Source organism: Bos javanicus, chromosome 11 (genome assembly GCF_032452875.1).
Source record: "Bos javanicus breed banteng chromosome 11, ARS-OSU_banteng_1.0, whole genome shotgun sequence".
Taxonomy (NCBI): Eukaryota; Metazoa; Chordata; class Mammalia; order Artiodactyla; family Bovidae; genus Bos; species Bos javanicus.
In genome coordinates, this window is record NC_083878.1 from 85,835,943 (window position 1) to 85,862,856 (window position 26,914).

Genomic DNA, 26,914 nt, shown 5'->3' on the forward strand with positions numbered 1-26,914 from the left:
AACTCACTAATGTGCAGGGCTCTCTGAGCTGAGATTCTGCAAAATATTTTATCTTCAAGAAATACTTCCTAGATTCCTATTTGCTAAGACTCTTCCTACAACAACACAGCATGAGGCTTAATTCTCAAACGAGCTTTTAAGTGGTTGTGACTTGCATTCGGGTCTCCACGTTTTCTATATTTTTCTCTCCTGAGACCCGAGCTGTCTTACTTCTGTCCAACCACAGAAACCATCGATTTAGGCACAAAATTCTTAGAGCCTTCTAAACAACATATGGATGAGAAAAAAAGACCCACTTGATTATTTCAGTCTTTGATCTCCTATACCCTTTCCTTTCAGACAACAGTTTTAATGACGTGAGAAAGAAAGCCCTGCAATTCTCCTTTTCCACCTTCTCTCACACCTCACACGGGCTCTCTCAAGCACCTCACATCATGTGCTTGGTCTCACGTATCTGCTTGAGTCAGACATCAGCTTCGAGGGGACAGAACTTGCCTATCGGGACAAGGCGAGCTCGTAGATGAACCAAAGCTTGTCTCAGACAGACGGGGACCTTTAATGGCTAAACTGACGCTGGCTGTCTTTAGTCCAGCCTTTCAGACAAATAGATTCAATGCTTCTCTGCATCATTTCACACTGAAGTAGACACGGGCTGGTCCCTCCTCCCTTGGCATCCGCACCCTCCATCCATGGAAAGGCATGTGGCAGCCTTCAGGCTCGATGTAGCCAGTCTGCAGAGAGGAGGAGCCTGAGATCGCATACTGTGGGTATGTAACCAAGGGGACACCTCTACACACACACACACACACACACACACACACACACAGAGTATGCCCTTCAGAAAGCTACCCCCTGAGAAAGGAACTCTGGGTCCTCCAGACATCTGAGAGAGAAAATGCTTATCACCTCCTTTCTCTTGCTTCCTCCAGCTTCCTAATTCTGCTTTTCTCCTGAGGGTCAAGGCTCTTCTGGCACCAAGGTGTCCAGAATTACATGTTCAGGACCATGAAATGTGCAAAGGGAGCACTGTGGCCTCCAGCAAGGGGCCCTTGTGCCAACAGTTCTGACCTGGATGATTCTCCAGAGGCATCAAGGGGGAAGCCCATCGTAACTGGCTTCCTACCCTCATCAGCGCAGCACCCAAACCTCAAACTGTTTGCTTAAAAGGAACATATTTTTTTATTTTGTTATAACAATTCTCTGGAACAGTATCCACTGCACTAAAGTAAAGCCATCTAGGCTGAGCCTGCTCTGGAGCCAAGTGTCAGCAAACTTCCTCTATAAGAGGCCAGACAGCAAGTACTCCAGGCTCTGGGGGTTATGTGGTCTTTGTGGCAACAACTCGAGCCTGCCCTTGTGGTGGAAATGCAGCCACAAACAGTATGTGGACAAACTGGCTGTGCCCCCATAAAACTAAAGAAACAGAGGGTGGGCCAGACTGGGGCCACGGGCTGTAGTTTATGGATCCCTGCTCTAGGAGAATGTAAACACTGAACACAGGTCTCCATCACCCTGCCCAAATCCAGAATTCTTAACATCTGATCCTGTGATGAAAGCTACAAGCCATCGAGATGCTGAGGTGGGCAAATTCAGATTCACAAAGGACTGAGCCCTGTGTGATCCATACGCCGGGCGCACCACCCCTCAGTCACGTGCCCCCAGCCACACCAGCCCCACAGAAGGACGCTGCACCCAAATACACATGGACCATCTGTGCTGAGTGTTGAGGGAATTCAGACAGACGGGACATAAACGAGGGAAGAGACTCCTGACACTGAGTGTGACTGACGAGAAAGAGGATTCCAAAATTGCCCATTATCGAATATGAGACTTTCAAGATCAAAGGTTGTTCAAAAAAGTAAGCTTCAAGGTCACACTGACTGATCTGTTTCAATAATGCATTTACTAGCCATAATCACTATCGGCATTTTTGCTGAAATCCCATTTAGGCACATCAGTTATATAACTGCTCACAACTTAGCTGACCTCATTTTAAAATGGCCTTTGTTCTGCACCCATAACCTGGGAGGGAAGTATTAAATATATCCTGAGACTTGGTTCTTCAAAAAGAAAACCAGTTTCCCAGGCAGAAGTTAATCAAGGCATCACTGCTCATTTTTCACAAAGCAGGCAGGTCAAAGTGTGGGCAATTCCAAGGGAATGGAGGCAGGAACCTATGACTTCTGCATCAAATGAAAACTCTAACCTAGGATTCTGAACCTTCTGGTCCATCCTACACTAACCTAGGATTCTGAACCTTCTGGTCCATCCTACCCTAACCTAGGATTCTGAACCTTCTGGTCCATCCTACGCTACTCTCCAAAATTCTATTCTACAAATGCTGTGGACACATCTGATCATATTACTCAGAAAGTCTATAAGCTCTTTACTGAGTTACAATAACAACTCTCCTTATGCTTAAATGATAGGACTTCCCTAGTGGCTCAGATGGTAAAAAAAAATCTGCCTGCAATGCAGGAGACCTGGTTCAATCCCTGGATCAGGAAGATCCCCTCAAGAAGGGATGGCAACCCACTGCAGTATTCTTGCCTGGAGAGCTACAGTCCATGGGATCACAGTCGGACACGACTGAGTGACTAAATGGGCAGGCAGACATACTTAAGTGATATCTGAAAAGTTTTGTAAACTTATTTGTTGAACAACCCCAGACACAAAGACCATATCCCAATCTTCAATTCCTTATTCTATTTTTCAAAGCACATCACAAAATTAGAAAGGACTCTATGCTTAACCCTAATTTCCAGAGTCAAACTTAGTACTTTAAAAAAATATAACCATCTATAAGTGCTTAAAATGAAAGGAAAAGAAATAATCTATATGTATTTTCTTCATAAGTAATTTGGTTAGTGGATAAATAAATTGGTAAGGGTTAGATCAAAATTTTCACTTCCAAGAATCTATACGGATTCTCCACATAAGTAATTTGGTTAATGGCAAAACTTACTTATTTATAAGAGTTAGAGCCAAGTTTTTATTATAAAAACATCCACAGCGGGAAAATAACCCCTCTACCTTTCCGAAGCGTGGAAGTGGGAAGACTGTGGAGGGCAAGAGCTAGAAAGACCGCCCTCGGCCGCAACCGCCAGATGAGGGGGGGGCCTCCTGCAATCTACCAGGCTACGGCATACCACGTGATCCACATTAAAAGAAAGAGAAATCAGAGGTCAATTCAATGAAACAAAATTTCTTATCAGTTATTTGACTACTCTCACAATAACACCTATAAGAAAGTGAAGGTACTTGGACAGCTGACAGTGACAGAGGACCACATGTTGAAATCACAGAGAAATCAACATGATCTTCTTAACCATGAAAACAGACGACTGCCAAGACACCCGTTTCACTTTCTGTTTCATCTGCAGGCCCATAGTGAATTGCTTTTCTTGGGTCAGAGTTTAGTGCCTAATCAAATGACATACTCCAAAAGGTTTGGTAATCTGGGCTGGCAATTGTCTCTTAAAAGAAAACACATAAACCCAAGTATAGATATGTGTCTATTTATTCTAATTTGTAATTTCATTTAACCATGATCAGATCACCTCACCTGACACGGTTATTATTCTGGACTCATAGAGCAAAACATAGAAGACAGAGAAACGTACTCAGGATTGTGTTTAAAGGATTTGTTTTAAATGCTTAAAATTAATGTAGAATGTTTGAGCAGAGTTTTCTACCTATTAGTGACTTCTAAATATTCCACATAATTTTCTTCCTAAAGTACTATGTACTTATGTACTTCCCTCCTTAGGGTTATAACTCCACAGACCACGGGAGAGAATGTATGAGGTTCTATAAAGGTCTATACCTATATAGTCCAACAAGATAGCCATAGGTCGCATGGGGCTATGAGCATTTGATGTGTGACTGGTTCAAACTGAGGGGGTCTGTACATGTTGAGATACACAACTTCAAAGGCTTGTGAAAATGAGAATGTGAAACAGTTTCACAGTGTTTTACAAAACGATGACTTGAAAAAAATCCGATTACTTGAAAATAATTTTTAATAAATACATCATAGATCATCAAAATTAATGTTATCAATTTCTTTACACTTTTTAAGGATGGTTACTAGAAAACTTTAAATTACATATGTATTTAGCATTATGTTTCTACCGGACAGGGCTGGCCTGAGGACGGACAGACCCCTGGGAGGGGACTCCACAGGCCTCCAGTCCTACCCTGGCTGATGTCCATTCACGATCACGTGATGCGTCTGTTTCTCTCCAACCTCAACTTTGACGCACGGCGATGACCATGCAGTCTCATTAAGGAGATCACTCCAGTCAAACTGGAACTGGGAGAGGTGTATTCTTCAGGTGGGAAGCCCTGAAGCATGTTCCAGGACTTGGGGGCTCTGACACCAGAAGCAAACCTAACACGTTAGGAGCATGTGTAACCCAAGAAGGTCACTGTCACCTAGACCAGAGCTGCCCATCTCTGCTGCATTCTCGCCAGACCCCTAAGATCTTTTCTTTCCTAACAGACCTCCCTCCACCATGAAATTTTAATGCCCTGAATATACTCCACGTCTGCTTATGTTACTATGCCCCTTTGGAGGTCACATGGCTATTGTAATATCTAAGATATTTTTTTTTGCCACCCAAGAACAAATTTTTGTCCTGACGGGGGTGATAATCATCCCCACACACTTCAGATCTGTCCCCTGCCCAGTCCTTCTGGAAACTGCTCGGAAGGGCTCACGTGTCCTCACAGGCTTCACAGCCTGAAATGTTTTAGTCTTCTCTGCACACTGAGCAGCTGTGGTTCTTCAACCTCATCCTGGAAGTCGATGGCCCCTGAGAGTCCATTTTAGGGAAACCAAAATCACTGAGGGCAGCGGGGGAAGACAGCATCATTCTCACAGCCCCAAATGACCTCAGGGCTCCTGCTGCAGCTGCCCTGCTCCTGAATCTCACTTTAGGGATACGTATCCAAAAAGGCTGTCACTGTTTTCTCCCCCTGACAATAAGCTTTATGTAACTTCACACATGGTTTCCCTTTCATATCTGCAGTTTGATTCTGCTACTAGATAGAAGTTTAAGATCTGCTCATGTTCTGTGTTTAATCCTGATCTGTACCTTCTAGCATAAGGTGAATTTTGGGGGGTTCTAATTCTATTCATTTTTTTACGTAGATTTCACTGTGAAACGTGCCTCCTGTGACTGACTTGGAATCCTCTGGACCAGGACAGGCAAACACACATGGACACACACCAGCCCCTCACCTGGCGCTGGGTGACCACTCTCTGTCAGAATTAGGGTAAGAGGCTGACTGAGGATAAGTCATGACAGGGGAACGGCTCTCCTTAGGGACATCTTCTTGGAATGGAGGTATATCATCAGGAATAGTTCTGGAGAAAGAGAAAAAAAAAAACAAAAAACATCAAAGTCAAAGAGATTTTACCGATAGATACATAATAAAGGCAAGTTTCCATTTCTCCTTATCTCTAATGCTTTGTAGATCAACATGATCTGCTGGTATACCCCCAGGTGTACTCTGAGCAGTGGAAACGAAAAAAGTTACTCAGAGAAATGTTTCGTGTGTTTACACTTTGGCTCAATTATCACTGGAAAATGATTAAGTTTAAGAACTTGGACTTAGACGGGCTTGATGACCACACTGCTTGTTACTGTTAAGTTACACTACGTGCGTGTGTGCTCAGTCGTTCAGTCGTGTCCAACTCTTTGTGACCCCATGGACTGCAGCCCTCCAGGCTCTTCTATCCATAGGATTCTCCAGACAAGAATACTGGAGTGGGTTGCCATTTCCTCCTCCAGAGGATCTTCCCGACCCAGGGATCAAACTCGCATCTTCTGCATTGCCAGGAGGATTCTTTACCACTGTCCACCAGGGAAGCCCACTTACACTGTAGGCCCTACAGATTTATCTTTCACACTTCATCTCGCAAAAGCCTGAGAGTTGGGTGGCACCCGAAACTGGACCCAGAGGTTATAAAACTCTTGCCACACACGACTGAGCTACCAAATCCCTGAATGACCAAACGGAGACAATGTTTCATCCAGCACAATAAATAAATGACACAATCAATCCTATCTTATACTTGCAAAATGGCTGCAAATCTACCTCCTTTCAGGCACAGCACACTTTAATAAGAAATACGACCCACTATTTCACCCATGCAGAGGCCACCTGTCTCTGTTTTTGATGTGACCTCAAACATCTGACACTAAACTCTGCAATTAAAAGCCATGCAGGGCAGGTGACTGTAATAAGCCTGACCACCCTCCCATAAAGAAGACTGAGAGCCAAAGAAGCAATGCTGTCGAACTGCAGTGCTGGAAAAGACTCTCCAGAGTCCCTTAGACAGCAAGGAGATCAAAACAGTCAATCCTAAAGGAAATCAACGCTGCATTTTCATTGGAAGAACTGATGTGGAACCTGAAGCTCCAATACTTTGGCCACCTGATGCAAAGAGCTGACTCATTGGAAAAGACCTTGATGCTGGGAAAGATTGAAGGCAGGAGGAGAAGGGGTCGACAGAGGATGAGATGGTTGGATGGCATCACTGACTAAATGGACGTGAGTTTGAGCAAACTCTGGGAGATAGTGAAGGACTGGGAAGCCTGGCATACTGTAGTCCACAGGGTTGCAAAGAGTCGGACACGACTGAGTGAACAACCACCACCACCACCCAACAAAGAGTTGGACAAGACTGATACTCAACAACAACCACCACCATCGGCTTCCAACCACATAAAATTAAAAGATGCTTACTCCTTGGAAGGAAAGTTATGACCAACCTAGACAGCATATTCAAAAGCAGAGACATTACTTTGCCAACAAAGGTGATCTAGTCAAGGCTATGGTTTTTCCTGTAGTCATGTATGGAGGTGAGAGTTGGACTGTGAAGAAGGCTGAGCACCGAAGAATTGATGCTTTTGAACTGTGGTGTTGGAGAAGACTCTTGAGAGTCCCTTGGACTGCAAGGAGATCCAACCAGTCCATTCTGAAGGAGATCAGCCCTGGGATTTCTTTGGAGGGAATGATGCTGAAGCTGAAACTCCAGTACTATGGCCACCTCCTGGGAAGAGTTGACTCTGATACTGGGAGGGATTGGGGGCAGGAGGAGAAGGGGACGACAGAGGATGAGATGGCTGGATGGCATCACTGACTCGATGGACGTGTCTGAGTGAACTCCAGGAGTTGGTGATGGACAGGGAGGCCTGGCGTGCTGCGACTCATGGGGTCTCGAAGAGTCGGACACGACTGAGCGACTGAACTCAACTCAACTCAACTCAACTTTGGGCCTCATGAAAACTGAAAAGGAAAAGTCTGCTTGTGGATAAACTGATCACATTCTAGATTCATTTATGGCCCTAAGTCTATCACAGGTCAGCCCCCGGCTATCAATGGGTCCAACTGTCGAGCTCATAGTTGGTGCTCAAGTGAGAATAAGGAGGTTCTGAAACAACAGTTTTGTGAATGAAGTGTTCACTTCCTGAGCTCCCGTTTCTTGGTTCTGATCTGGAAGGCTGGAGTTATCACCAAACTATTATAAATCTTGTCTCGGTTACAACATCCATCCCAGCTTCATGTGACTCTAGAATCGGGCCTGCAGGATTCCAAAATTCAGTCTTAAATGCATTAACAGAAAAATAAGAAGTTCTGTGTGTGGTGGGGGGGGGCGGGAAACGTTTATAAAAATCTTTCTACTGTAATCCCACTCTTGGGCAAATACAAGAGGAGAAAACCATGATTCAAAATGATACCTGCCCCACAACGTTCACAGCAGCACTACTGACAACAGCTACGACACGGAAGCAATCTAAAGGCCCATCGACAGATGAATGGACAAAGAAGATGTGGAACCTATATACAGTGGGATAGTACTCAGACTTAAAAAATAATAAAATAATGCCATTTGCAGCAACACGGAATGACCTAGAGATTATCATACTAAGCCAAACTGAGAAAAACAAATACCATATGATATCACTTAACATGTGGAATCTTTAAAAAAGGAAAAGATACAAATCAACTTATATATAAAAGAGAAATAGAATCATGGACATAGAAAACAAATTTATGGTTACCAAAGGGGAAAGCAGGGGACAGGAGTTTGGAATTAACATTTACTCGCTATGTGCAACATAGGTAGCTCACAAGGACCTGCTACATAGCACAGGGAACCCTACTCAATATTTTATCATAACTTATAATGGAAAAGAATCTGAAAAATAATATATTCACATCTAAATGAATCATTTTGCTATACATCTGAAACTAACATAACACCGTGAATCAAGTATATATCAATTAAAAAAAACAGGACCATCTGAAACACTGAATTCACCCTTCTGTCACCCACACTTACCTACTGCTGTCCAGCGGCTCGGCCTCCTCGTCCGAGCTCATCTCTATGGGGAACATGTCTTCATCCTCAGACGTGTTCATGTTCTCGTCCCTTTTCAGGCTGTCCAGCTGTGACTTCCTCCTCCTTTTCCTGCGCTTCTTCACTAAAGAGCCACTCGATGGGGTCTCACTGGGAGGGGAGACCTGGGCTGATGTGTTGGTATCCAGGCCTCTTATCCGATCTGCGGAGTTCCTCTTCAGCTGGGACTCCATCCTCGAGGCTCCTTCCGACAGGATCGGGGAGGTGGCCAGGTGCATGGGGATCACCTCCTGAAGGGCAGCAAACATGTTCGAGAAGGAACCAGGTTAGCTGGGGGCGGGTGGTTAAGGGTTGGGACGATGCTGACAACCCGCCAGCATTAATTCAGAGGTCCAAGCACAGGTGGAGGGGTGTGATGAGGAGCGCAAGGCAACCAAATGCAGGATTTGATAGATGGTCATAAAGTCAACATGTCACTAAATGCCATTTTGTACTGAATCCTGCGTTTTCATAATTATAAGAAAGCAAAGTAATTTTCAGTCATTTCAGACTACCAAAATTCAACATGGTCTGAAATTTCCAGGGAAAAGAGGAAAAAAATCGGCTTGGAGTTATTATAATACCCGGGGAACTGAACTCAATTTTGCACTCCAGTGTGTGTGTATGTAAAAAAGAATGCATATGTGTATTTTTAATACACACTGAATTAAGATGATGATAATAATTTTTAAAGAAAGTTTTTCTGGTGCAGCCAAAAACCAAATAAAATTAAGGGGCTTAGAGAACCTCAAATCATGTACTACACGTATACAATCCACACCTGGAAGGTGAGGCTGAGGCTGGGAGGGATGGGAAATAGGTCACACCTCTGGGGAGACTGAAAGAAAGCAAAGCCTGGGACGGTTTTGTCCTGAGATTGAAACTGTGGATATTCATTTTAAAGCCTGAAGCTACTCAGAGCCATTCCTTGATAGCCAGGCTATCTTCCCATAAAGGAACCAGTTCAAGCGGATTATTGAGGAGTCACTACATCAGATCCCTTCAAAGCGACTTTCTCAGTGAATGGAAGAGTGAAAAGAAATGGTTTATCTTAGAAGAAAACATGCGGTAAATCTTCATGACTTGGAATCTGGCAAAGGATTCTTAGATATGACAACGAAATCATGAGCCACAAGGAAAAAGCAGATAAAACGGACTTCATCAAAATTGAAAAGTTTTGTGTTTCAAAGGACAACATCAAGAAAGTGAAAAGACAGCTCACACCATGGAAGAAAATCTTTACAAATCATCTCTCTTATAAATTATATAAGTCCCTTAACAAATCATAAAAGGTACTTATTTCTGAACTATATACTGAACTCTTACAGCTCAAATGATAAGACAAATAACCCAATAAAAAAATGATCAAAGGATCTGAACAGACACTTCTCCAAAGAATACATACACAAGGTCAATAAGCATGTCAAGAAGCGCTCAACATCATGGCAATAGGGAAATGCAAATCCACACCACAATGAGATACTACTTCACGCCCACTGGGATGGCTAGAATCACAAGGCCAGAGAGAAAGTAATGATGAGGCTGCAGACAGATCGGAACCCTCGTGCACTGCTGCTGGGAACAGAAAATGGCAAAGCGGCTTTGGACAACAGCTTCAGTGTGAAACTCAGTGTTGCTGGAGAAGACTCTTGAGAATCCCCTGGATAGCAAAGAGATCAAACCAGTCAATTTTAAAGGAAATCAACCGTAAATACTCTTTGGAAGGGCTGATGCTAAAGTCGAAGCTCCAATACTTTGGCCACCTGATGCAAACAGCTGACTCATTGGAAAGGACCCTGATGCTGGGAAAGATTGAAGGCAGGAGAAGAGGGCGACAGAGGACCAGATGATTGGATGGCATCATCGATTTAATCGATATGAACTTGGGCAAAATCCAGGAGATGGTGAGGGACAGGGAAGCCTGGCGTGCTGCAGTCCATGGGGTCACAAACAGTTGGACACGACTTGGCAACTGCACAACAAAAATAAATGACTCAGCAATTCCACTCCCAGGTACAGACTCCCCAAAGTGAAAACATATGCCTATAAGAATACCTGTACACAGCATTATTCACTGAAGCCAAAAGGTAGAAACAAACCCAAGTGTCCACCAACACATGAAAAGATAGACGAAACATGGTCTGTAGATACAGTGGAATATTATTCAGCCGAATAAAGGAATGGAGTATGGACACAGACACAATACAGGTGACTCTTGAACATATTAGGGTACATGAAAGAAGCCAGGAGCCAAAGATCACAAACCATGAGATTCTATTCAGACGAAAGCTCAGATTAGGGAGGTCTATAGAGACAGAAAGTAGATTAGTGGTTGCTGAGGGCTCAGGGTAGTGGGGAGTTGGGGGTTTAGGGAGAGGGGAGGGGATAGCCTGTCTCTGAGGTGATGACGACCCTCTAAAACTGACTGTGTGATCAGTGCAGGTATCTGTGAAAACACTAAAATCCACAGAACTGCACACTTGAGATGGATAAACCACATGGTGTAAAAATTCTATCTTAATAAAGCTGTTAAACAGTTTTTAATAATAAAAAATTAATGTGATCTGGTCACTCACTAAGCAAAACTGAGAGCACTCAGCCATTCGAGACTTGACACACAGGTATAATTTGTACATTTTGGATGATGGCTTCAGGCCAGCATCCTTCAGCTCCTCTGTCTCCCTGGCAAATGGAGGAGGCGGGGACCAATGCGTCATGTGGACACAGCACACACCCACCCTGCGGCTCGATCCCCTGGTTCAGGGAAAAGCCACTTTCCTCCTCCGCCCTCACCCACACAGCAGGCACCTGCACTTCTCCTGCATCTCCCAGAGAAGCATCTCAAAACTAGGAAGTAAGCATCACCACCCAGCTTCCCAGGTGGCTCAGCAGTAAAGAATCCCCCTGCCAAGGCAGGAAATTTGGGTTCAATCCCTGGGTTGGAAGATCCTCTGGAGGAGGAAATGGCAACCCACTCCAGTATTCTTCCTGGAGAAATCCCACAGACAGAGGAGCCTGGCAGGCTACAGTCCATGGGGTCACAAAGCGTCAGACACGACTGAGTGAGCATGCATGCAAGCATCACCCAGCTGTCCTTACCTGATCATTATCAGTCTCTTGAACAAAAAATGCTTCTCCATTATCTCCCAGTTTCATGTGCAAATCCACAGACTCCCCGTTGATTTCTATGTCAACCTGAAGGAAAAACATACTTCACCACGACAGGAAACATCACAGGGAATGCCCAGGTCTCTACACACACTTCAGTTACATACACTCCCAAATATCTCACAGTCCCTAATCTCTACAGGTCAATCTGGTCCCTTGAGAAATGGAGTCTAGGGGACCTCTCTGGTGCTCCAGTGGCTAAGACTCCATGCTTCCAATGCAGGGGGCATGGGTTCGATCCTTGGTCAGGGAACTAAGATCCCACACGTCACAACATAGCCAAAAAGAAAAAGAAACAGAATCTACGCCCCACCCCCAACCATCCCCTGGATCCCTGCAGGCTTGTGATCGCCCAGTGAGTTGAGCACAGCAGCAGTGACTACTGAAGCTAGTTCGCCCAGCTCCCTCCCTTGCAAGAGGCTCGCCCTTGCAGCCAGCCACGTGTAAGGAAGCCCAGGCCACGTGGAGAGGACAGAGGCATTCTGGACGACAGCCTCAGCTCAGAGTCCAGCCGAGGATCACCCGCCCGGTGAACCAGAGCATCCATGGAGGAGCCCAGCCTCCAACCCCGAGTCTTTAGCTGAGGCCGAAGAGCAGAAGAGCAGAAACTAGCCAGCCTCCTGCATGCCAGACCCGCCCCCCGCCCAGAGCTTAGTAAATAGTTGCTTTACGCCACTATAAATCTTGGAGAAATTGACACAGTCACAGTTTACGAGAACAGCTGTTAATTGCCAATTTAGGGACCAGCCTTCCCGAAGGAGACCTAACTATCAGGGTCCTCAAGGAGCTCCGGATATATAACACTGCCCCCACCCCCAGGCCACTCACCACCTTCTCCCGGGAGCGCAAGACCCCCATCTTCCCGAAGCGCACATGGAAGGGGGAACACTGCAGGCTCCCGTTGGGCTGGCGGACCACGATGATGTCGATGCATCCCGACAGGGTGGCGGGGTTCAGCCCCTTGTAGAGCTCCTTCACAGTGACGAACACCTGGCCCGCCAGCTGCCCGACGTAGTTCATGGTCTGAGCCTGGGCGACAAAGACACAAGCGAGACACACACGCAATTAATTCAGCTCCAGAGGTGGCTCAGACGGTAAAGGATCTGCCTGCAATGCAGGAGACCCAGGTTCCATCCCTAGGTCAGGAAGATCCCCTGGAGAAGGAAGTGACAACCACTCCAGTATCCTTGCCTGGAGAATCCCATGGATAGGGAAGCCTGGTGGGCTACTGTCCATGGGGTCACAGAGAATCAGACACAACTGAGCGACTGACACTTTCACTAGAGCCAGTCAGGATGAACGTGTGTGCACCGCACGCCCGACTTCACACCCTGCTCAGGGCATTTTGCTCTACCAGAATGGGACTCCCACGCCTCACTCAGCTACCCCCACCCCAAACCCCGGCCACCCGGCAAGGCTTAGTCTCAGTCGTCCCTGGGCCTCCTCTCCGAGTCCACGGTACCTGTTGACACCGTCCTTACGGTTCTTGCTCTAACTCACGTGCAGGTTTTACAAACCAAATCTCAAGACTCTTGAGAAGAGAGACTGTATGTGAAATCTTTCATATTCCCCCCCACATCAAAAAGAGTGAAGTGACGTGAAGTGAAAGTCACTCAGTCATGTCCGACTCTTTGTGGTATAGTCCATGGGATTCTCCAGGCCAGAATACTGGAGTGGGTAGCCTTTCCCTTCTCCAGAGGATCTTCCCAACTCTGGGATCGAACCCAAGTTTCCTTCGTCACAGGTGGATTCTTTACCAGCTGAGCCACCAGGGAAGCCCAAAAAGAGTAGGCATTTAATAATATTACTAGAGACAAATGACTATTTTTCCTTTAGAAGGAAAAAAAAAAGTGACTTTTATTTTGGACAACTTCCACCCTGGGCCTTGCCAGCCTGCCCCATGCTCTCACATTCTGAGGGATATCTGTGCCGGGCTTCAGGCTGTCTGCACAGCTGACCCACTGGAGTCCCCTGAACAAACATCCAGGGCCGCTGCTCTGCAAGGGGCCTGGTGCTGGGAAGATAGATTCAAAAGACGCAGGCCCCCTCCCCCCAGAGGGACTTGGGCTTGAGAAGGAGAATGCACATCCATGAGGCTGTCTCTTTTAAGGAGACGCTGAGCGAATTCACTTTTCCAACAAAGGTCTGTCTAGTCAAAGCTATGGCTTTTCCAGTAGTCACGTATGGATATGAGATTTGGACTATAAAGAAAGCCAAGCACCGAAGAATTGATACTTCTGAACTGTGGTGTTGGAGAAGACTCTTGAGAGTCCCTTGGACTGCAAGAAGATCCAACCAGTTCATCCTAAAAGATATCAGTCCTGAATATTCATTGGAAGGACTGGTGCTGAAGCTGAAACTCCAATACTTTGCCCACCTGATGCAAAGAGCTGACTGCTTTGACAAGACCCTGATGCTGGGAAAGATTGAAGGCAGGAGAAGGGGATGACAGAGGATGAGATGGTTGGATGGCATCACCGACTCAATGGACATGAGTTTGAGTAAACTCCGGGAGTTGGCGATGGACGGAGGCCTGGCGTGCTGCAGTCTATGGGGTGGCAAAGAGTTGGACACGGCTGAGCGACTCAGCTGAACTGAACTAAACTGAGGGAATTCTGTCCAGGGGAGGAGAAGAGCCATTGTGGAGGAGCTGGCAGTTAGCAGGCGGGGAGGAGGGCAGCGATGCTCACTGGCAGAGGGAGGCGGACAGGACGCTGTACGTGGAGAGATGTGCGCCTGCAGAGGGAACGCACAGTGGGGGACCAGAGCTGACACCTGCCAGGAGACAGGCCAGGCGTGGTAGCAACGGGAAGCCATTGGGGACTCGAGAACACAAAATGATGACTTCATCCATGACTTAGAAAGAGCACCGCGGTTACAAAAAGGTAGAGAAAGCTGGCAGGAAAAGACCCTGAAAGCAGGCAGGCCAATCTGTGGCTGCAGATGATCATGCAGACAAGAAAAGATGCCAGCCTAAAGGGTGGCAGTGAGGGGAGAAACGAGGGAAACGTTGGGGGCCGGAGCAACGGGAGCCCCCGCAGCGCTGGGCCCTGGTCCTGGCCTCACAGCTGGGGCCCCACCGGCCACCCCAGTGTGACCCGCACCCACCCAGCTGCCTGGACAGCCTCACCCGCTGGCAGTTGCCAGTTGCCAGATGCCAGTTGCCCGCCCTGATAGGACTCAGACGCTCAGACAGGCCCAGCCTCCCCTGGGGATGTGGCTCACGGTCTTGTCCCTGCTGGGTCCTGCCTCCTCCGTCTCCAGCTGCACCTCCACTTCAGGGCCGAGTCCACACACTTCTGTCCTCTCCACTCTGTACACTTTGGTGGACTCGTGAGGCCACGTGGTTTCAATATCATCTGAGCACCAAGGGGTCACACAACGTGACTTCTGACCGATGGGTCCCCAGCCCTCGGCAGGTTTCCCTGCCCTCAGACAGGTTAGATTGCTCAGCAGATCTAACCAGGAGCCCATGGGACTGACCACACTGACTACCACCCAGGGTCCCTACGATGACTCCAGCAGCTGTCACGGCGCACACGTGCCCACCTGGCCCTGGCAAACCTCCATTTACACAGCTTGTAACTGTGAACTTTCTTGCTCTGATGTGTGTCCATTTTGCCATGTGGTTTTCATGTCACTCAGTGAAGCCAGATTCTCCTTGAGGCCAAGGATCAAGCCTGGTCCTTTCAAATTATTACCAAAAAAAATAAGCAACTACCTTTTATGAGCCTCTCATCTCAACCCCTACAACATAAGCAGAAATGATTATGACTTTCCCTGCTCCCAAAAAAAGGAAACTGAAGCACTAAACTGATCAGTCAACTGCCCTGCATGCAAACAAGAACTGCTGATTTGATTCTAACAGAACAAGCCAGAGACCTGAAGCAGTGAGCAAAACCCTCAAAGAAAAGAGCATGAGAAAGTCCTCTGGCTCATGGTACAACTTTAAATGACGTTCTCTGGATTAATACACTTCCTCCCTCAGATGCAAAAATAAGCAGACCTTCAGTAAACACATTCAGAGATGCACAGACCTGCCTCCCAGCTGCACAGCCTCCACCACTAACTAAGGCCCAGGTACCTAAATTCGTAAGTTCACACATTCTAAGTTGGCTTAGTGGTGCAGGTTAACCAACTCCATGCACAAGGGGAGGCGGGACATTTCCTGAGCCATAGAGAAAAGGACTATTTATAACCCTGACACTTTCTCTAGGGAGTCATTTTATAAAACGAAAGCATCATCACAATGGTCAACCTACATTTTAACATACTGGGCTCATGAGACAGCAGTATAATAACATTTTTTTACAATTTCCGTCATATGTGTGCGTGCATGCTAAGTCACTTCAGTTGTGTTCAACCCTATGGGGTGGAGTCCACCAGGCTCCTCTGTTCACGGGATTCTCCAGGCAAGAATTCTCCGGAGTGGGTTGCCATGCCCTCCTCCAGGGGATCATCCCAACCCAGGGATCAAACCCGCATCTCCTACATTGTCAGGCAGGTTCTTTACCACAAGCGCCACCTGGGAAGCCCCTTCTGTCATATACATGGCCTCATATGCATGTGATTCTCACAATAACCCTGTAGGTATAAGGCCTTTCAGGTAGGAAAACTGAAGGACAAGCAAATGTGCAAGGCAGCAAATGCCCAAGATCACCAACCTGGAATCTGACCTTGGCTTTGGTTATGTTGAGCCCCTCTCCCATCCCCCACAGCTTCCTTCAACTTCACGACCCTCACATATGGGCTCTGCCCACCCCTGAATGACAGTGACCCCTGAATGACTGCTCCCCAGCACCGGAGTCCTGAACCCAGGCCAACGTCACTGCTCCGCTGGCAGGGCTCCTGAGAAGGCCTCAGGACCTGCTGGTTGGCATTTTTTATTCATAAGAAAGAGAAAGCTCATAACTGGATGGTATTACCAGCTCTCTGTCCTAGCCTCTCATCTGTCAAATGAGCATACTGGCCTGGGTGACCTGAAAGGTCCAGGTCCAGCTCCAATCATCCAAAGATAAAGGCTGCACTCTTCAATCCTTAGCAACTGGAAGGGCATCTTTCATAATGTAAATGAAATGTTGATCTGTGCTCTTGTCCTTGAGAACGAAGCATCCTTTCCCCGTCCACCAATGAGTAAATTCAAGGTAAATGGGCAGAAACCAAGAATTCTGAAGCTGGCAGGACCCTGACTGCGCTCGTGTCCCAACACCCTCGTTTTAAAGAAATAAGCCCAGAGGTGGAACATGGCTCAGGCGAGCTCCCCACAACCAAGACAGAGCCAGACATCAATTCCTCGATTTCCAGCCCTGGGATTTCCCCTGTGCGCGGGCCATGGGTGGGCTGATGTGTTTTTTCTACCACAAATAATCAGAAGTTGCTTTGAGATCTATAGCTACCCTCTCTATTGAATAACTTATTTGCAAATCTGAAAATATCTCCATTCCAAAGCAGAAAATCTGTTCTATAATCCTTAACAAATGACTGAGCCAGGGCCCCACCTGCCAACACGCTCCTAGGAACTGTCAGTGTCTATGCCCTAGGCCAGCTGGAACCAAGCACTGAAAATTTTTTAAAAGGGAGAGCACTCACTACCACCTATTTGTGATTTCAGAGACGCAGCAGTGAGTGGTAGCTTGAAGTGAGATCTTAGTTCCCTGCCCAGGAATCGAACCTGGGTGGTCTGGATGAAAACCAGGAATCCCAGCCACTAGACCAGCAAGAGACAGTGGCTGGAACAAAGCTTGCCCTGGTTCTTATCCCTACTGATAAATGCATTTCTCAAGAAGGTGAAAACTGTAAAAACAGGTATAAAGTTTATTATCAGAGACACAGCACCAGTAGGAGAGCTCACAGAGAAATGGTTTAGTTAAGATAGAAGCAAGGCAGAGATGCACACCGGAGAAAAAAGGTGTGGGTGGCCCCCGTTACAAGAAGGAGTCCAGTAAAGAAGCAGATAAGTCATTTACATAGGGCAGTCCTTCTGGGTCTTTGCTTTCCTTTGGCCAGTTATCTGGTTTCTTTTTCCTCAACTGACCTACCATAGAACCCTCTCCAACATCCATGCAGTACTTTTTTCAAGAAGAATTCTAACCCAGAGGCCAGTGGAAGGGGAGGCGGGGGTGTGTGGGGGGTGGATCTTGGCATCACATATTATGGGATGATGCCCCCTTCCTTTTAGCCCCCAAGAAGTCTTTCTGAGCATGTCCAGTGTCTCTCTTGCCCCAAGGATGGGAAATAAATGACTTCTTTATTTTTTTTAATTTTTTTAATTAATTTATTTTTTAAGTGAAGGATAATTGCTTTAATAAATGACTTCTTGATCTTTTACTCAAATGGAGTTTAGCCCTTCTCTGTTCCTGCCATGACTGTTATCTTAAGGTGTTCTCAGGAAACAAAGCCTGGCTCTTTATACTGTTTCTGTTATTTCCATCTCCAAGTGCAAATAGGAGGCTGGTTGTAAATATCTAACCTGGAGCCCACCTATCTCCTGTTTGCACTCAGGAAGTACAAACAGGAGGCTAGTTCTAAGTGTCTTGCCTGAAGTCCATCTTTTCTCACCCCCAGAGAAATGTAAACAGGAGGCCAGTTGTAAATGCCTTGCCGGAGACCCATCTCCTGCCTCACTAGGATGAATACTGCCTAAAAAGCAGGAAAAAACATGCACTGGTGAGGATGTAAAGAATATGGAACCTACATACACTATTGGAGGGTAAATGGTACAGCTGTAGAACACAGCATGGTGATTCCTCAGAAAAATTTAACATAGACCTACCCTCAGTTCAGTTCAGTTGCTCAGTCATGTCCAACTCTTTGCGACCCCATTGACTGCAGCACGCCAGGCTTCCCTGTCCATCACCAACTCCCAGAACTTGCTCAAACTCATGTCCCTCAAGTAGGTGATGCCATCCCAACCATCTCATGGTCTGTCGTCCCCACAGCCAGTCCCTCCCATCAGGAAGCTTACACAAGCCTCTTATCCTTACCCATCAGAGGGCAGACAAAATGGAAACCACAATCACAGAAAACTAACCAAACTGATCACTTGGATCACAGCCTTGCCCAACTCAGTGAAACTATGAGCCATGCCTCATGTAAGGCCACCCAAGACGGAAAGGTCATGGTGGAGAATTCTGACGAAAAGTGGTCCACTGGAGAAGGGAATGGCAAACCACTTCAGTATTCTTGCCTTGAAAACCCCATGAACAGACTTACCCTATGACCCAGCAATTCCACTTCTGAGTACACAGCCAAGAGAATGGAAAGCAAGGTCTCAAAGAGATATATCTGTGTTTATAGCAACATTATTCCCAACAGCCAAAAGGTAAAAACAACCCAAGTGGCCATCGATGGATGAACGGATAAACAAAATGCAGTATGATACACACAATGGAACATTATTCAGTCTTCAAAAGGAATGAAATTCTGACACATGCTACAGCTTGGTTGAACCTTGAGGGCATTATGCTAAGTGACACACACCAGTCACAAAAGGACAAATACTGTGTGATCCTGCTTGTATAAGGTATCTGGAGCAGATAAACCCACAGAAGCAGAAGGGAGAATGGTGATTACCAGGGGTGGGGGCAGGGTGGAGGAAGTTCACGTTTCACGGGGACAGAGCTTCAGGTGTGCAAGGTGAGAAGAGCTCTGGAGCTAGACAGTGACCGTCTACTGTGTGAATGCAAAGCCACGCACGTGTACTTGTATGGAGTCTATTGAGTTGTTCACTTAAAATTGGTTAAAAGACTGGATTTTATGTCGTGTATTTTACCAATTTTTTTTTTTTTAATTTACAACACAGATAAAGGAGAATACTGTATCAACCAGAATTCATTTCAGGAAGATGAACATTATTTGGTTAAAAAGTTTCTTGGAGGGACTTCCCAGGCAGTCCAGTGGTTAAGACTTCACCTTTCAATGCAGAGGGTGTGAGTTTGATCCCTACTTGGGGAGCTAAGACCCCACATGCCAAAAAAAAAAAAAGAAGACATAAAACAGGAGCAATATTATGATAAATTCAATAAAGAGCATAAAAATATATTTAAAAAATTAAAAGTTTCTTTGAGTGACAGACTGGGTCCAGGAGACCAAGGGGAGAAAGTGGACCCAGGTCACCTCCAGCATCCGCCTGACCAAGAAGCACAGGCTAGCTGGAGGCAACCACGCTCTCCTTAACCTTCCGCTCCTCCAGCGTCTCCTCCTAAACACATGCTGGTGAGTGAAAGTGAAAGTCGCTCTGTCGTGTCTGACTCTTTGCAACCCCATGGACTATACTATCCATGGACTTCTCCAGGCCAGAATACTGGAGTGGGTAGCTGTTCCCTTTTCCAGGGGATCTTCCCAACCCAGGGATCGAACCCAGGTCTCCCACATTGCAGGCGGATTCTTTACCAGCTGAGCCACAAGGGAAGCCCAGGGATACTCGAATGGGTAGGCTATCCTTTCTCCAGCAGATCTTCCCAACCCAGGAATCAAACCGGGGTCTCCTGCATTGCAGGCAGATTCTATACCAACTGAGCTGGTGAGTAGGTACCGAATATAGGAGCCAACCGGCTGGGCACCGCTTCCCAAGTTTCACGTCTGTCAGCTCCATCGGAAGTCAAAGCCTCAAGGAAGAAGCTAATTTGCTGGTGAAGAAGCCAGGCCAGCCAGAGTCCCTGCCGATCCCACCTTCACCTCCCCTCCAGCCGTGGTGTCCACTGAGACAGGACAGGAGAAGGCCCAGAGCGGGTGCATGCCCTCAAGAAGAAAGTGCCTTCGGAACTTCAAGAAGCAACCACAGATAAGCAGATTCTGTACACAAAACAAAGGCTGAAATTTCCAGCTGAACAGCTCTGAGAGCCCTGCTCTCCACTCATCCCACTCCAAGTCACTTTTCCATCTCTTGATTTTAATCTTGGGATCTGGCAGGAGCTACCTGCTCCACCTGATAAGCCTTCACTTACTGCTCGAAATGGGATTCCTTTAACCCTCATGCAAAAGGTTTTCAAGGAAAGCTGAGCCAGACCTCAAAAAAACAGAAAGATACCCCTCCTGCCAAACTCAGGTTCTCTACGCGTGCTTAACTCTGAGGTTAAGAAACAGGTAAACATATTTCTCTCAGCGTGACAACTTCCAGCTTGACCTCCTGGAACACTACTAACTTTCTAAGATTATTCCACGCCACTGGAATACTGCCTTTCTGAATACTCTTCCGTAAGTTAGAAACCACGGCAGCACTTGTGTTAGATCCGAATACGTAACACACATGGAACGCAAAAACCCACAAGTGTGTTCCCACGTGGGGTTCCATCTGCAGCGTAAATAATCAACAGAGCATCTTCAGCCTGAAAAGCATCAATTATTAAAACTAAATATGGACCTTTGAATTATTTCAGGCCAACCCCCTTACTCCAAATTCAGGAATCAGGTCCACTCATTTATTATGCAAATGTATAAAAGTGATTTTAATTAATTCCCCTTCTAGTTCTCTCAAGGAGACTATTATCAAAGGCACATTATCTACAAGGTAAGTTTCTCCATTTTCATCTTGTGGGCATGCCCAAAGATATGTGATGTCATGACATGCAACATCCAATCTGGAGATACTCCACCCCAGGAAGGATAGTGGGTCAGGACTCAGGGCTGAGAAACCTCACCTTAGCATAGATCAAAGAGAGTGCAAAGCTTCCTCAGTGGACACTACCCTCAGAATCACTGTTTTTGTTAAACCTTCCTCACCTTGACACTTCTTTCTTTAAGCTCTTTAAGCTCCACAAGAGTTCTACTGTCACTCCTTAATCCATGTCCCATCGCCTCTTCTGTGTCTTCGCCTGCATGTCAGGCTACCTCGTCCATCTCCACACCCACAATAACTCATTGTTCTGTGAAGTGAACCTCCCTCCGGGCTCTCCTGTTAAGGTGATCCCCTCTCCTCCTATCCTGGGCAGCGGCTTGATAAAACACAGGTTGCCACTTGTCCAGCTGGAGAGACCTGATAAACTTGGACCAGCATTTGTCCAGTGGCTGGAGAGACCCCATTCACCAAGCTGTCTGCCCTCCTTGAGGACTGGGAGGGGCCTGCTCATCTCGGGACGCCCAGCCCCTCACATGGCACCGGGCCCATCCCAGGGACCCAGGAAATGCTGTGGCCACACACGACCATGCTTGAATTACTTCCCAGACTGCCGTTGACTCCATTCTTCAGCATTTGCTGGGAGCCTCATCTCTTCTATTTGTCCGTTAAGCGAAGTACCTCTGAAATGAGCTGATTGAATTAAATCTATACGGTGATTGTCTTCCAACAAGTGAAACTGCTTCATTGGTTGGGGACACTTTAGCGTTGGTTTAGTGGAAATAGAGGAGGTACCATCCAAGCTGCCTGCATCCTACTGTTAGAACACTGAAACAGACGCACGGCTCAGAGTGAAGGACCAGGGTGTGGGGGACGCCTGTATCCTCCTGATACCCATCACAGCGGAAGAGGACGGGAGCGGTGGCAGGTAGGAGGGCACGGAGCTGTGCCAGAGAAGGGGGGCTCCGCTTACCAGGGCCCAGCCGACCTCGGGGCGGTCATGGCCACATGGGTGGGCACGATATCCTAGTGCTTTTCTGAGGAATGAGGAGGCAGCTCATCACACAAAGAGAAATGAGGAAACATCCGAGAAGCAAATGACTAATGGCTAATGTCACTTCTTCCCGATCCCAGGCGAAAGGCCACATAAGCTTCCACTCAACATCTGTACAGCACTTCACAATACATGGAACTCCTTTGCCTAGGTGGACTAATCTGATGAAGATCTAAGCATACTCAGAACCAACATCATTACCCCATTTCCAACAAGGAACTAGGGCACCAGGTTTGCATGGCATTCTGGGTAGCTCAACTGGTAAGCCACAGTGAGGATGGGGGCCCAGGTGTAACCCCCAGTCTTCCCTGTCCTGATTAGCACATCACTGCCTTCCCATCCCACTGGACAGAACTGGTATAAATGGGTGACACAGCCAACGTGCATGCTCAGTCGTGTCTGACTCTTTGCCACCCTTTGGACGATAGCCCACCAGGCTCCTCTGTCCATGGGATTTTTCAGGCAAGAATACTGGAGTGGGCTGCCACTTCCTCCTCCAGGGAATCTTCCCGACCCAGAAATCGAACCTGCGTCTCCTGTGTTGGCAGGCGGATTCTTCACCCACTAAGCTACCAGGGAAGCCCAATAAATAGGTGAGGCCCAGTTACAGAAAAATCAGTTTTGCTTTAGCAAAACAGATGGCAATCGTCTAGTTCTAAAAGCCAGATAACAACATTCAGCACATGTTCACAGGGTATCCCAGTACTACCCAGGTGACCAGAGATTGTAAAGAAAGTTGGAATTACAGACAGGCCATTCCAGAGCCAGGATGAAAAGCACAATCTGTGAGACCAAGCTTCTAAGAGAACTGACTCATTCTGGGGGGTGGGGCGAGGAGCTCGCCATCAGTGGGGGCATGCAAAGAGTCTAAACCATGATCTGATGAAGAGGCTGTAAAGGGAATTCAAGAATATGGGGTTCTGAGTTCATGATTCTATGACTTGGTCATAACTACTTCATGAAATCAAGTTTTTATCTCCAGCAAGAAACCAAGAGTTTAGAGTTGCTTTTTATTCTTTTAGGGATTGTTTGGAGGGTGAGGAGAGCAGTCGTACAGGGGAGAGGGATTTGTTTTGGAATTATCTTGTCCCATTGCAAAAAATTTCAGACGTGCACACACCAAGGTGCACATACCAGCGCAAAGTACCTTAGCAGGTATGGGGATGGGGGGAACAGTCCTAAAATTCAAAAATTAGAAGAAATTAAGAAAATGGGAATTGTCCTCTCCCAGGAACACAAAACTAAAGAAGACAATGCCCCAAACTAGATTCACTGCAAACACAGTTTAGATAACAGGCTCATTACGCATTTCTTGCAGCAAACAGGCCACAGAAGATAAGGATTAGTCTAAAAAAAACAGAAACTGCACAAAATTAGGGGTGTGAACAACAACAAAAAAATGTTGCCTTCCATTTCAGTAAACAAACAACACTGCTTGCCACTCAGGGGAACAATAAATGTTGCCCCCAGTCAAGCCATCGGCCACTGCAGCCGCCCAGTGGTGCACCCTGAGAAGAACTCAGGATAAAGGAAAACAGGATACCCCTGTGGGCAATTAAGATGCACATCAAGGGAATCACTTCAAAGAGCCAGACTCCGGCACCTTCCTGTACACAGACAAGCACTGAAATCATTAACTTGACATGGCTATTTTGTGTGATTAGCAGTGATCTTTCATATTCAACTATATTGTTTTCCCAGCAAAAACTTCCTATATATCCTGGCTCCTCCCTCTCCTCTCTGAACACCCAGGTTATAAGTCCTCAGGTGAAAGTGAAAATTACTCTTTCCAACCTCATGGACTATGCAGTCCATGGAATTCTCCAGGCCAGAATACTGGAGTGGGTAGCTTTTCCCTTCTCAGGGGATCTTCCCAACCCAGGGATCACAGGTCTCCCACATTGCAGGCGGATTCTTTACCAGCTGAACCACAAGGGAAGCCCAAGAATACTAGAGTGGGTAGCCAATCTTTCCTCAAGCTGATCTTCCCGACCCAGGAATCAAAACGGGGTCTCCTGAATTGCAGGGGGATTCTTCACCAACTGAGCTATCAGGGAAGCCCTCAGTAAGGTCACCAAATAAAACATAACTCTCAGGTTTTAGGTTGCGTGTGTATTTTTTTTTTTAGTAGACAGGGGTCAGGAGGCCTGGACATGACTATTTCCTCCAGCATTCAGGAGCTCTGCACCGGAGGCCAGGTCTCCCCCAGCCTCTCTGATGAGATTTACCAGCTGTCATCAAGAGTGCTGAACAAGATGATAACTTTGAAAAGGTCTTCACCCTTGCAAAGCACAGGACGAAAAGTGAGTGGTTACTGCAATTTCTTTCTTGAGCAAGTGGCTAGATAAGTCAGACTCGGTTGTGGGCTCTGGGTGTTATTTTCACAGGCGTCCACACCTCCCCTTGCCTACCCCTACCCTCAGGGCTGCTTAGATGGTAAATCCGAAACCTGCCCCCACAGTGCTCAAGGCCTAAAAGGTCAAACGCCTCCTTTCATCAGTCTGTGACTGGAGACATCTTTGGCACACTTGCCCCAGAATGAGTCATCACTTCCAGCAGCAGGCCTGCCGGATCCCCGGCCCGGGTGTGCAGAGACAAACGTGCACTCCGTCACCTCTCCCCTGACAATAGGTGTGGAATCTGGGCTTACGGCAAACGCGGGGCAAGTCCTGATTGGAAAGCCGACCCAACATCCCCTGGCTTTGCGTTCCTGTTATCAGCAGCAGGACTGCAGCCCCAGACACCCAACCAGCTACTGCTCCACTGGGGGCCAAGGTTCTGGCCTGCCAGCTACTCTGGTTACAGAAGTGCATCTGAGAGATTTCTCCACATCCACTGAGTTCACGGTTGGCATGAGGCAACGACAGCACGGCGGCAAGCCAATGTGACACAAACCTTCAAACCCGCTGCCCGTTATCACACGCCACTACGGCTGGCACACCATCCAGATGGTGATAGTAACAAAGAGTTTAAATCGTTTGCTTAGTTGTCAGAACGATGCAAGGGATATGATTTTCCCATTTTGCAGAGAAGGAAATTGTTACAGTTTATATAACTTGGGCTGGGTGAGGTGAATGCACCACCATCCAAACTCACATTGAACCTCTATCCAGCACTGGGATGATGCTGTCAAGCTCCCCAAGACTTGACAATCCGACCTACATACAGGGCAGCACGCAGACCTTAAATTATATACATGGGAGGGTGTAACGCACAGCAGTGTGAAAACTATTCACTTCTCCAATGGGGAGGCCAAACTCAGCCACGATGGTACATTTTAAGAGCTTGATTTCCTGGTTTGGAAACCAGTCTGCTTGCACCAGAGGTCCATCTGTGCTTGCTGGTGGGTCAAGCAGCAGCAGACCAGTCTCGTCCTCCCACCTCTCCAGGTGGCATACGGAAGACACCCAGGGGGTGGGTACATAGGCTGGGCAGAGCCCTGCCACCGGCTGACAATCAGGGCCATGACCTTGCAGATCTGGACAGGGTCTCATCACTTTTGAACTAACAAAGAAAAAGGGCAAATAATTTACTAGTAAAAGAAAAAAAAAAATCTAAATTGGATATCCATGGATAAAATCTTCTCCTCCTCTTTATCCAGATCTACACCTCAAGTAGTTTCTGAGGGCTGGTGAGCAACTGGCTGATACCTTCCTGCCCACGCCCACTCCCCTCTCACCCAGTCACACACTCACCTGTGCCCAGCACCGGGCTTGGCACTGGCCAAGACTTAATTCCTGTCCTGAGAAACTGAAAGTCTTGTATCTTAACTGGCTCGGTTATTGAACAACTAACTGAACATGGATGTCCTTTATAACCTTTGTGAATGGTGAAGAATTTGCTCTGGGAGAGTAAGCCTCAGTCACTGGGAGTATGTAAGCCACCTGGCTTTTCGCTCGGACCGTTCATCCTCAAGGACAAGACAGAATCTGCCTCCTGGGAGTTCTCCCTGTGGCTTCCTGAAGCCCCGGGATGCTTCCTTCCTCTGAGGACAACCCCTTGCGCCCTAACACCAGAGCCGGGCCTCAGAGGGATGCTGGGGGGCCTCCACCCACCACCCCTGGCTGATCTCCTCTGAGCATATTCAACTGTGCCCCCACGTCTGGGGTCCAAATCCATGGTCTGCCCAGCTTTGAGCAACAAAACAGACGGGTGCTGCTTCGGGACTGGCCAGGACCACATCCACCTGGGAGGTTATGGGATAAACGCTGGCTTTCATACAAAGCATGAAAAAAAAAAGACAATTCCTAAGAAATTCCAAAAAGATATGATGACTAATATGACTTGTGTGAAAATGAAGTTGGTTTATAAATAGCATGTCTTCCTCTTGCTATTTCTATTACCAGCAAAGAGGAAGTCGTCTTCTCAGAGCCCCTATGCATTGATAGTTATCAACTGGCAAGGGTGATAAATTACATATAGATGACAAAAAAGGAAGTATGACTTTGGTACAGAGTGATGCAGGAGAAACAATGCCAGACTGGAAGTCCAGGTGCTGGGGTTTCATCCCCAGTCCTGCCCCCTACCCTGCCTCAGTGATAGCACTGGAGAAGGGGGGATTAGTCCCTCCCCTCCCAGCCAGCCTGAGCCAAGTGAGACCACCAGCAGATGCTCCATGCGTTAGTCCTACCATTGTGAATGGGCCCCTAAGAGAAACTTCTTACAGACAAGCGTGTGCTCAGTCATGAAAGGTTGTTGTTGAATCACGCGAATACACCGGGATTCT

The 26,914-nt window shown here is 47.0% G+C and overlaps 1 protein-coding gene across 15 annotated transcripts in view; it reads right to left on the reverse strand.

The window, feature by feature from the left end:
• The window catches only part of LPIN1 (lipin 1), a 130,223-nt gene that overhangs the window by 37,317 nt on the left and 65,992 nt on the right, over nt 1-26,914 (reverse strand). For 12 of the 15 annotated variants that reach the window (XM_061433276.1, XM_061433289.1, XM_061433278.1 and 9 more), the window contains 5 exons: nt 12,410-12,610; nt 11,513-11,608; nt 8,357-8,664; nt 5,246-5,371; nt 3,034-3,138 (listed from right to left, as the gene is read on the reverse strand). In XM_061433276.1, the coding sequence (XP_061289260.1) occupies nt 3,034-3,138; nt 5,246-5,371; nt 8,357-8,664; nt 11,513-11,608; nt 12,410-12,610 (836 nt within the window). The remainder of the gene's footprint in view (nt 1-3,033; nt 3,139-5,245; nt 5,372-8,356; nt 8,665-11,512; nt 11,609-12,409; nt 12,611-26,914) is intronic. The other 3 variants (XM_061433280.1, XM_061433290.1, XM_061433277.1) reach the window with 1 other exon arrangement.